This window comes from Pestalotiopsis fici (assembly GCF_000516985.1).
Source record: "Pestalotiopsis fici W106-1 unplaced genomic scaffold PFICI_Scf_3, whole genome shotgun sequence".
Classification (NCBI taxonomy): domain Eukaryota; kingdom Fungi; phylum Ascomycota; class Sordariomycetes; order Amphisphaeriales; family Sporocadaceae; genus Pestalotiopsis; species Pestalotiopsis fici.
Window position 1 is genome coordinate 429470 of NW_006917093.1, and position 10964 is coordinate 440433.

The window sequence follows — 10964 nt, forward strand, 5'->3', positions numbered from 1 at the left end:
ATTTGAATGCCATAGATAAGCTCGGCGAAACAGCTTGCCACAAAGCTTTATTTTTTGGTCATGCGGAGACCGCTAAGCTGCTCCTGGAAAAAGGCGCCAATCCGAATATCGGGAATTGGATCAATACTACAGCTCTCCATTCGGCTTCAATTTTCGGTTATACGGCAATCGTTGAGCTGCTCCTAGCAAAAGGTGCCGATGTGGATATCAGGAGTAAGGATGATCAAACAGCTCTCTATCTGGCTTCAAAGTGGGGCCGTACGGAGATCGTCAAGCTGCTTCTGGCAAATGGTGCCGATATAAATGCCAGGACGGAGAGTGGCCAAACAGCTCTCCAAGTGGCTTCACAAGAGGGTCATGCGGAGATATGTGAGCTGCTCCTTGAACCACGACCACTGGTGGAAACAATTACAGAACAATCCACCGCTGAGCCTGAACAACCAAATGACACGGTCATCGCTGCAGATCAAAGTGAGAGAAGTAAGTGAGACCTTTGCATCATGATTTGGCAAGCTAACAAAGATAGATGCCTTTCCCAACCTTCCGTCGCTAGTCGACAAGATCTTCGAGGCATTGGGGCTTTCTTATTACAATGAACCTCCATTGCCTCAAGGGATGCAACGCGTCAGATGGACTTGCGTACGTTATTTTGATATCGGTACAAGTCACACTCTAATAACAATATAGGATCACTGCGGTATAAAATTGTTTGACGACTTCGAGATACCGGCTCCTACCGCTCTGAACGACCCCCCAACGGAACTTCAGGATAATGATTCGAGCCCCAATGGTGCACTTTTCAGATGCAAAGTCCTTATTGGTCAATTAGCACATGAAGCGTGGAGGTTCATATTGACCAACATTCGTCGAGGACAGAAAACGCGTGATCACAATGATCACGAGCTTCCGGTCTATGCTGAAAGCGCCAGTCAAGAGCAAAGACCTCCAGCCACTCCGGATGAGCTTTATCTACTATTGTGTGTGGATGATGGGGAACTCGCGACGAAGCTGCTCCATTTAGACATACAAGGTATCACAAAGGATGGTAGCCTATTTGAACGCCTACACAAAGCATACAACGAGCACCAAAGCCCGATGAGGTGGTTCACCCTGAAAAGTCTAAACTCCTTGCATTTACGGAAAGTAAGTATTAATTCTATTTAACAAACGATAATTACTAAATTGCCTCCTAGTTCAGAGTTGATTCGCGCAATGATGCGGAAACCTACGCACATGTGGAGCACTGCCATTCGGGATGCACTTGTCTACCACCGGAGGATCAGATAGGTCATGAAAAGCCATATGATTGTGATTTGCCCTCGGAGAGCACGCCAAAACCTCCGATCGGATCGAGGTACTTGACTCATAATTTCAACTGCCCACGTCCTGCCGAGGACAATCAAAGGACAATCCTATCGCAACTGCCCAAGAAACAAGATGGAGAATTGTCGGCTTCCGATGATCAAATTGAATACGGGTGGGGTGTTCATTTCGAGGTAGGATGGCATTGGCGTACAATTCACGTATTGGTATTGTTTTTCTCATTATCTAGTTCTGCATTCGGAATCGCATGGTCACTTGCACGCGGGGATATGGGTGGTGCTTTCACTGTATCGGGGTGGTGGATGGCGTTGGGGGTTGGGTTCTTGAGCTATTTGGCCCTCAGGAGTAAAATTTAACTGACGTTGTGTTTGGCCTTGTCAATTTGCCAAAGAGAGCATTGTATGTTGAATAAGAAAAAGAATCTCATATGCCTTGCCTGGGTGGGTATTTGTGATGAGAAAGAAGAAAAAAAACCTTAGGTCTCGCAGAGGAAGTCGCTCGCCGGCAAGAATGGAGATTAATGTACGCGGGTATGTGGTGACATAGCTATTCCCTTGCAGCGATAGCACTAGACAAATGCGTTCTTCTCACCGTATGCCCTCGCATTCGGCTATTGACAAACCGCGTTTTGTATCTACATTTGTAATCAGTACCCGCCAACCTTTTTATAATCAAGTGTTTCCAATCTTATGTTTTCCAAATCACACTAGAGAACCCATTGTCGCGCAAAACCGTATGCCAATGCAACAGGTCGATTGTATGGTGGTGAATTCCACCGTCTTCACGGCCGCGACACCAGCCCAGCAGGCCACACATGATCAGCTGGGCGTGGAGCACCTAACGACCACTATCTTGCTCCACCCCAGCTGCTGCCAGCCAGCGAGCCTGGTGGGGGTGGGTGGCGTATGCGCTAGATTTCTCACCCGAGCTAACGTGTGAAGTGGAAGATATGATCGAAGGAGCGTAGAAAGATGTCTGCGTTAATCAAGCAAGGCTTCGTTAAGTCACATAGTAATATAAAATGAATTTGCTATTAGCAAAGCTTTGCTTAAATTAGGATCTGGACTACGTGTACCTGAGAGGTGGGGTGCGCAAGGACTCGTAATAGGTACTGGTATCGAGATACTCCTCGTAGCAAGGGTCCCATTCGGCGACGCTGCATGTCAACGAGGTATATAATGCGGGCGATTTGTACTTTATCATGCGTCTATTGCACAACCCGTTTTCCCAATGGGACGTCAAATCAGAGGGTCTTTGCACAACGTGTGCTTGAACAGACCACAGCCAGCTAACGATCTTGACGCACCAAACCACTGCACTAGCTGAACAAAATGTCAAGCCCCACACTAGGGACTAGCCTAATAGTGGTTATATGGTACGGCGCAATAGATTTCGTGAGAATTACATAATAACTTTTTGATCCTATTTGATCATATCGAACCATGAAAGAGAGATGCCTAAGAGCTAAGATTGTGAAGTGTGTATAATTGACAGACTAGTTCACACATTGGTCTGCTATATACCTACCTACTATCTATGTAGAGGTGCTAGCGGGCGTGAGCGCGCAATGAAATCTAACTTGCGTACGGTATATATAACGCGCAACCGCCCTAGACTTCCAGCTGCCGTCGTCCTAAGCAGGAATGGGCCAATCATCTCCCCACTCAGGATCATTAACCAGGCCTTGACTGCTGCGAAGATCACTGGCAAGCATACCATTCCTGAAAGCATAATGGTTTCATTAATGAATGCGCATTAGTATCATTGAATCTTGGTTGAATAATGACAACAAGAGGTCTACTTCATAACTCCTCAGTGACGTCATAGAATATGGCGTCTTCATCGCTGCTCGACTCCCCGCTACTCGTATTATCCATCGTCGAAAGCAATTCTTGAAACGCTTGGCTGACGATAGGATCCTTGGATCCGTACAATTGATGGACTTCCAGAGCTGTCTGCCTCGATGAGTTGCGCATGGTCAGATCCAAACCAGCCAAACCATGTTCCTTCGATATGCGTATCGTTTCTTCATGCCCCATTCGTGCTAGATAGTGTAGGATTGTTTCTCCTTGATCATCTACTTGCAAATAGTCTGCTCCATGCGCAAGTAGTATTCGGAAACACTCGTGAGTATTCGTTGCTATCGCCATCGTAAGAGGCGTCTTGTGCAATAATGGATTGGTCTGGTTAATATCAGCGCCCTCCTGAATGAGGTATTTCAGGATCTTTGGCCGATTGTTATAAATAGCAATTGTCACCGGAGCTTCAGCACAAATCCCCGGGTTTGGCGCATCAATTCCGCCGCCTGCCTCTCTCAACTTGCGAACGATAGACAGATTACCTGTAAAACAGGCCGTAGTCAATGGAGTCAGCTTGTAACTGTCAACCGCGTTGATATCAGCTCCGGCATCAATCAATGTGTCAACCAAAATTGTCGTGTCTGCTGGACTGCATCGGATTGCCTCTGTCAACGGTGTATAGTTCTCCAAGGCTGTACGTATATTAACGTTTGCACCGGCTTGGATTAAAATGCGAGAAGCGACGGCATCATTTCGTGCTGCTGCCCAGTGAAGTGGTGTCCTCCCACTTTCGTCCAAACTATCAAGTTGTGCAAGGATCAATGGATCGTGGCTCTGGAGAATTGACTCGAGGCTGATCGGACATATGCCTATGACTACTTTGGCAAGGAAGCTTAGATCTAAGTCCTTGACGTAGGAAGAGACCGGAAGCAACTCGACAAGCCTGCAGCAAATACTTGGAGAGAGCCTTTCGCACAATATCAGCTGCGAAGCTTTTGAGATTGCTGAAGGGTTTCCTGGACCTTCCAAATATGCGTCCGCGCCATATTTGAGAAGAGTCTCTACTCCTTGCACCCAACCCACGTAGATAGCAGCATGCAAAGGAGCAGATCCGTTTACAGCCCAGGCATTTACGCCTGCTGGGTCATCTCTCAGACATTGTTCCAGTACTTGCAGATTTCCCTCGTGTGCGGACTTGAACGCGGCAAAAGACTCAGATGCACGTATGTCGCATGTTTTCAGGCTAACTGTGATACTTCCCTGCGACCAGTTGATAAATGTGTGTAAAACACGTCGGAGGAACCAGCTCGGGAAGAGATATGTCAGACGGAGTCGCATGTGGCCCTGTCGAAGGCATTGGCTCCGATCGCATCGTGATGATACAATAGGATCACCTTTGTATCCTCCGAACAAGGTCCCGCAGATATTCCTCAGCAAGGGTGGAAGTGAAAACCTCGATTCGAGTGGTCTCCGGCGGTGACAGGAACAGGGGCATTTGTCAGCGCAGTTTGAGGGTTGGCTATGCACAGCGAAAGCACATGCCTGGCTAGAAACGTGGTTTGTTGATTGAAACAAAACTTCCCAAACTTTTGCCTCAAGAGCCTTGAGATCAGTTGTATCGTGCAAATCTGGAAGCCTATCGGCGCGGCGTGTCAAATTAGGCTGAACTTTGCTAGAACCAGAGGCCCTACGATTTCCCTTCCGGGTGACATAAAGATTGCTGGCTCCTGGGCGCGATTCCTGCGTTTCATCGTGCTCGACATGTCTTATTGCTCCCGAAAATTGGTCTCCCGAGACAGGTCGACTAATTGATCTAGGTTCCCGTCTGACATTTCCATCTTGGCTTGGTGCAACTAGCTCTCTGGTCACCAAGGACTGCTCCTGCAATTCATGGAACTCTTTACCGGAAAGGGCGGAGGAGCTATTATGCTTGTACTGTCGTTCATCGATAATGCACCCAACGGATTCTAATTCGACCTCTGTTTTGGTTGTGTTTGTCCTAGCGCAAGATTAGGGCGATTCACACAATAAATCAAGGCCTTTTAAGTATATTGGACTTACATGTTGTGAAAAAGGAGCAAGTCGTTGATTTTGTGACGGTCCTTTCTGAGAGCTGTCTGCAGTCGATGAACATTGCCATCCCCCGAGAGCAGTTTCAGTTTATCTCTGAAGGCTTGTGATTCTTGAAGCTCGTCAAGTAGTGTGTTAAGTAGCTTCAAATGTACTGCTGTCGTCTTAACATATCGTTCGATGGCTGGCATAAGGCCCTTGTCGAAAAGTCCCAGCCTAGCCTTTGGACTTTTGTGAGTAATGCCCAGCTGGTGAAGTATAAGTCTCACTTCAGAAACCTCATTATTTAGGGCTAGCAACGCCGAGGGACAGTCATTCCAGGTCTGAATGGTATTGAGAAGGGTTATGGATGTCTTGCCAGCTTCATCCAGGAGGCTAGCTACGCTAGCGAATGTTGTGAGTGTCTTGGAGAAACCTGCATTTTCTTTGAAGGTACGCGAATCAGAACCTTTCAACTGGTGTGAAGGAGAATTCATAATCTCGAATTGGAGCTGCCACTCCTCAACGCCATGTGCGAGCTTTGTTGCCTGAATCAAGTCGAATTGGTCCTTGGACTCGGCGCTATTCTCTTGCTCTCTCTCCTTCATGTATTATGCGCCAATACCAAAAACGGCAGCTGCACCATGAAGCATGTCCATAACCATCTCATCTTTTCGAGACATTGATCCACGGTCCTTTTTGTAGAACCAGTCGTGTGCAATCCTGTTGTACATAAAGTCTGAGCAGGTTGTAACCTGGACTTCAAAAGTGATGGTAGAGGAGCCAGACATCATTCCCAATGTCACGTGATGGTTGTGGGACTCGTAGCTTCCAAATTGTGAATCCCAAAGCTCGCCGGGCTGGCGTTCGCAGGGCCAATGGGTAGGAGGCTTGGTTGCTCGAAAGCTCTGTGAGATAAGGCTATTCACTGTTTCAATGTCTCTTGCGTACTGCACTATAACGAGAGAACCTGCAAGATCATGCATCGTTCCAAATATGTCCTCGAGGCCGGAATAGGACTTTCCGCGATATTGCTCGCGACGATCAAGCGATTTCTGCACGGATTCGGCAGACTTCACCCTGCCCAGAACTAGACAGTCGAACTTTCTCTTCCCAAGCTCGGTGCGGAAGTAGCGCACGATCTCATTTACCAGTTTCTCATAACCTGAATGTAGACTGGGCCATGTTTCCGAGCAAAAGGCCGTCTTGAGTAGCGAGCTGTCTTTGGGTGGAGAGGAAGTTTCTGCAAAAATGGCAGCCCGTACTTGGCCACGCACGGCCTCGTAAGTGGACAGCAAGGCTGTATCATCCACTGCCAGCCGAACTTCATCCTGTGATATTGGCGATTCCATACTTGCTAGTTTCCCATGATGCAGGATGAATGAAGTAAGTTGGACGCATTTATGAGCTGCCTCATAGCCGGAAGGTGAACGAAATGATGAGAATCCAAGGCGATGAACGGGTGGGTGGCATAAAGACCTCCATCAAAATGCCCTGACGCCTGGTAAGGCAATTTTTATAAAAGCTGAGCGTGTCAATGCTGCCTGATCAAAGTACGTGATGTACACCGAAATCCTGCGCAGATCCAGCCACTAAATTGGAAGACAGGGGCATACGAATTATGGTAAGAAAAGAGGGTGTATTGCATAAGGTAACAGGGCTATGATTGGGCCCTTCGGGAATACCCGCACCAACGCCCCCAATCTTACGGTACCATCATTGCCTAGAACAAACCCTGTAGTTATATTTACACTTGAATGCTTCCCAGTCTGAAAGAGCGAGCCCCGAATCCCTGCTATACTTAGGCAGAAGGACTTTTTGGCTCCAACCTACTTATACTTGGACTGCATTTTCAGGCCCATAGGTAAGCGCTGGACATAATTCTTTTTATTCCCTACCAGACCCCCCACGTATTCTTGATTTACGCGCTCTGATTGGTCGCAAACCAGAGCCTCAAATCCGATTTGGGAAGAAGCTGAATCGCCACCAGGCCCGACTCGACCTGGCCAAGTGAGTGTGTCGCGGCGGTACACTTAACTTCATTTGGCTTATTCCCAGCGTTGGTCACGGTATATTGGTTGGGGGACCCGCTGGGGATCGGCACTGAGGCAGCTAGGTTAGTGGATCTGTGATTACTAGAAGGGTGAGCGAGCGAGCAAAAGATTTAGCTACTAGCAATCTATTAACGCATCTGTCCTTTCTTAAAATTCTTCGGGGTTTTTCCATCGCTTCCTGGTTGTTTATCGTGAACCATATAATCCGATCTAATGTCATTCTTAATTATCCGCATTTGATTGTCTCTCATCCCTGTCCACTCTAGATAGTTGACATGCATCCATCTTATCGCGAGTTTGTGGAAGCACAAGTCCATCGAAACCCATGTTTCAGTGAACTTGCAGCTTTTCTCTCTAGCCCTTATAAGTCGTTCGACAGTAAGCTTGTTCACTGCATTGACTTTCCCCCTGAGCTTGGCACGAAAGCAGTACAGAACACAATGAAGCTAGATGCATGTCTCTCAGAGGTATCCTCTGTCGCCAAAGATCCATCGGGAAAGTGCATCAGACGAGTCATATGCATAGAAGACATCAATTCTCAATCAATTGAGCAGTTGGGAGCATTCATGGACATCAGCCCACTATTCTTTGCCAGTTATTTGAGTACCTCATTCAAGGGCATCGATTTGGCACCGGCCCCTCCGTCAGTGGCACTGTTTCCCTCCCAATTTACCACGAACAATTCACTACATCTGCATTACCAACGGGCAATCAAACTTCCTTGTTCATTGGACTCACGGAGTCCATATGAGTTCAAAAGCTCGGGTAATATACCGCGTTCAGTCAGACGCCTTGCGCCGCTCTCGGGTTTACAGCCGGGCCTGGTTCGGAGCTGTTGCTCTATTTTGCTGAAGATCATAGATAACCAGTCTTGGATATGTAAGTCCTATGCACCATCCAATGATGATGGTATTTGCCGTTAATGTTTCTAGATAGGCATAGTGCTCGTTGATCCTACAAATGCAGATCTAAATATACCTGGTCCTTCTGGATCGCATCAGGAACAGTACCCCCACCGAATCCCGCAGGTACCTTTGCAAGGCGCATTTGAAGATTTTTCTGAAGGCCAAAAGTTCTCGGAGTTCTGCTCAGCAGCGAATGATAAGACTTGCAAACAAAGAACTTCTACTCTCGAGAATATCTTACACTACTACCAAACACCACCTCCCAGCTTTGATCCAAGTAATCCAACAGTGATAACACTTGGTTACTACCTTCTAAGGATAGTCGCAGCTGAATGGATACTCTACACTCAGCTTATGAGCTGTTATGTCAAGTCCTACGAGTATTCCTTTGGAAAATGCGAGCCTCGCTCCATGGAAACCGATATCGTCGATTTACAGCGATGGAGGCGTCGCAGCAAACAGAGTCTCCATAAACTTCATCTGGTGGAGCTGTTTCTAGCTAAGCACCTCGACCTAGGATCAGATATGACAGGTCTTGGAAGTGTTTCGGCATATACAACACTGCGAGAGGATTTCCGTTATCTGTCAACTCGAGTTGAGTATCATAGCCGGTCATTCGAATTGATACTCCCAGTCGCATCTACAATTGTACAGCTTGCTGACACTCGGATCTCCGTCAACGAAGCTGTGAATGTGCGGTATCTGACCTATGTTGGCCTGGTATTTTTGCCGCTCACATTCGTCTCAGGCATATTTAGCATGCAAGACCGCTTTTTACCTGGTCATGGAAGTTTCGCAGTTTATATTTCTGTGGCGTTACCACTGGTTACAATCGTGCTGGTCGTTTCTTTGATAACGTCGGCTAAGTACAAAAGATGGAAGCAAAGGCTACCTAACTTAATATGATGATACAAAAACTTCAAAAGGTGGAGTGACCTGATTTGGCGCATAGTCCAATCTGGAGAGGAATGATCCACAGCGTTGAATATGCTGTCATTTTATCAACTGAAACCAAGTGGAAATAAATCTATGAATTAATACGAATACTTGGTAGTGTTCCTAGAAATGCGGGTGGATGTTGGTATTGTAAGCAATCTTCAAGACTGCAATCGATAGCTTGTGCTGTGTCATATGGCACTTAGGTATTTGTCACTTTTCAAGTCATTCATCGGTATTCCTTTTAGCATCTACAAGGTTCGTGAAATCATAAACACGTTAACACGGATCTCGGGGATACACCCAGATTGGATCAAAGTAATTGTTGCCTTCTGAGCCACGCCAAAGAACATCAGATGGACGGGATTATAAGACTATCTTCTCAATTTAGCATGCAGACACGGGCTATATTCAACCATATTAGTCCTATATCCTGGCCTGTACGCTGGTACTAAGTCATTGTTGTGTATGACAATGCTGCGCTGACGTAGTAAGTACCCACCACAAATCACCCGGGCGGGTATATTAGATAGCTCTTGATCATCTCATTTTCTCCGATCATTATATGAACTCGAGCATCCTCTTATGCTCTTTCGGTCACAGTATTCCACTCCATCTCAGCCCAGGTGAGAGCAACACAGACAGCCTCGTCCAATGACGTATCGGACCTGCCGCCAGAGGATTCAGGGGTATTTATACTTACATGTCGCAGCGACGAGATGATCAGTGCGTGTTATCGAAGCCCCCTTTTGACTTGGTATCGGCTGTGTCTAGCCGTCATGGGAATCGTGCTATTAATGTACAAGCAGGAAGAAAAGCACACACGCAATTCTGGAAACCTGAAGTGCAGAAGTTCGCTTTTAATGTTTAACCTTTCCATGGGCGATGCGCTTCTCGGCGTAGTTTGTACCCATGAGACTGTCCCACCAAGTGAAATATATCTGCAGGTTATACTGCGCAACTGTTAGTTCGTGGGCAACTTGATGCACATTCACCCAGAGAACCCACCTTTACTTTGCGCGGATGATGGTGCGTATCGTGATACTCGACGCCATTTCCGGTCCATCGTCCAATGATCGTAAATGGACTCCATGGCAGGACATAAGCGCTATGATCCTCTACAGCCTTGGCAGTGCCGCTTGCAAAGAAAATCACCTGCTCCATATCGGACAGGCCGATGATGGTCACGGCCAAGAGACCTCCGAAGCTGTCAACTATGAGACTCTCGGCCCAGTGATTATACCAGGCGCCGAAGGCATAAGGGGCATGTATCTTGTGATGCAAAGCATGCGTATTACCTGCGTGAAATCAGTACTTGAAGCTTTCTTGTCAACTCGATAATGACGAAAGAAGATCGATCAACATACGATACAGCCATGCGTTCTTATGTTGGAACCAATGGCACCAAAACGCCCATGTGTCCAGGACCACGAAAGCTAGGAACATGCGCAAGCAGAACAAAGCTGACGTAAATAACCATGTCAGACATGAAAGTGCAAGACCATGGCCAAGAATGAAGTCGCCAAGTGGAAGCCTTTCGAGCTGTGCGACGAATGTGACGTCGTATGCATTCTTTGGTGAGGAAGGCGTCACATCAGGTAATACTAGAAGTACACACGTGATTGCAATATTGTATGACGCGACATATTGCAATACACGCAGTTTTGGTACCGGAGTTCTCCTGGTTTCTTCTTCGGACCGGACCAGGCAGTATTGTGGAAATGCATTAAAGTGATAGAGGGTTTCATAAAAGGAGGAGACGATCAAATAGGTAAGGGCAGGGCTCACAGCTGCCCATTGGGCCATGGAGAGAGTAGCTAGTTCCATGGCGTTTTTTCTTTCTTTCTTTTTTTTTTTCGGTTCAAGAAAGAACAGGCAAAAACCCAATTTGCAAGTCT

At 47.0% G+C, this 10964-nt stretch overlaps 3 protein-coding genes across 3 annotated transcripts in view; 1 reads left to right on the forward strand and 2 right to left on the reverse strand.

Moving 5' to 3' along the window:
- The window catches only part of PFICI_04338 (uncharacterized protein), a gene marked incomplete at both ends in the record, with an annotated part of 3396 nt that extends 2192 nt beyond the window's left edge, over nt 1–1204 (forward strand). The window contains 5 exons of the mRNA XM_007832919.1: nt 34–480; nt 527–639; nt 688–977; nt 1073–1143; nt 1194–1204. Coding sequence (XP_007831110.1) covers nt 34–480; nt 527–639; nt 688–977; nt 1073–1143; nt 1194–1204 — 932 coding nt within the window. The remainder of the gene's footprint in view (nt 1–33; nt 481–526; nt 640–687; nt 978–1072; nt 1144–1193) is intronic.
- A 1921-nt stretch (nt 1205–3125) lies between these two features.
- Nucleotides 3126–6523, reverse strand: PFICI_04339 (uncharacterized protein; the record flags this gene model as incomplete). The annotated part of the gene is made up of 3 exons (XM_007832920.1): nt 3126–5121; nt 5184–5773; nt 5834–6523. The coding sequence occupies 3 exons, from the start codon at nt 6521–6523 to the stop codon at nt 3126–3128; spliced, it is 3276 nt and encodes a 1091-aa protein (XP_007831111.1).
- A 3403-nt stretch (nt 6524–9926) lies between these two features.
- PFICI_04340 (uncharacterized protein) lies at nt 9927–10893 on the reverse strand (the record flags this gene model as incomplete). The annotated part of the gene is made up of 3 exons (XM_007832921.1): nt 9927–10019; nt 10075–10364; nt 10434–10893. The coding sequence occupies 3 exons, from the start codon at nt 10891–10893 to the stop codon at nt 9927–9929; spliced, it is 843 nt and encodes a 280-aa protein (XP_007831112.1).
- Between the last annotated feature and the right edge of the window lie 71 nt (nt 10894–10964).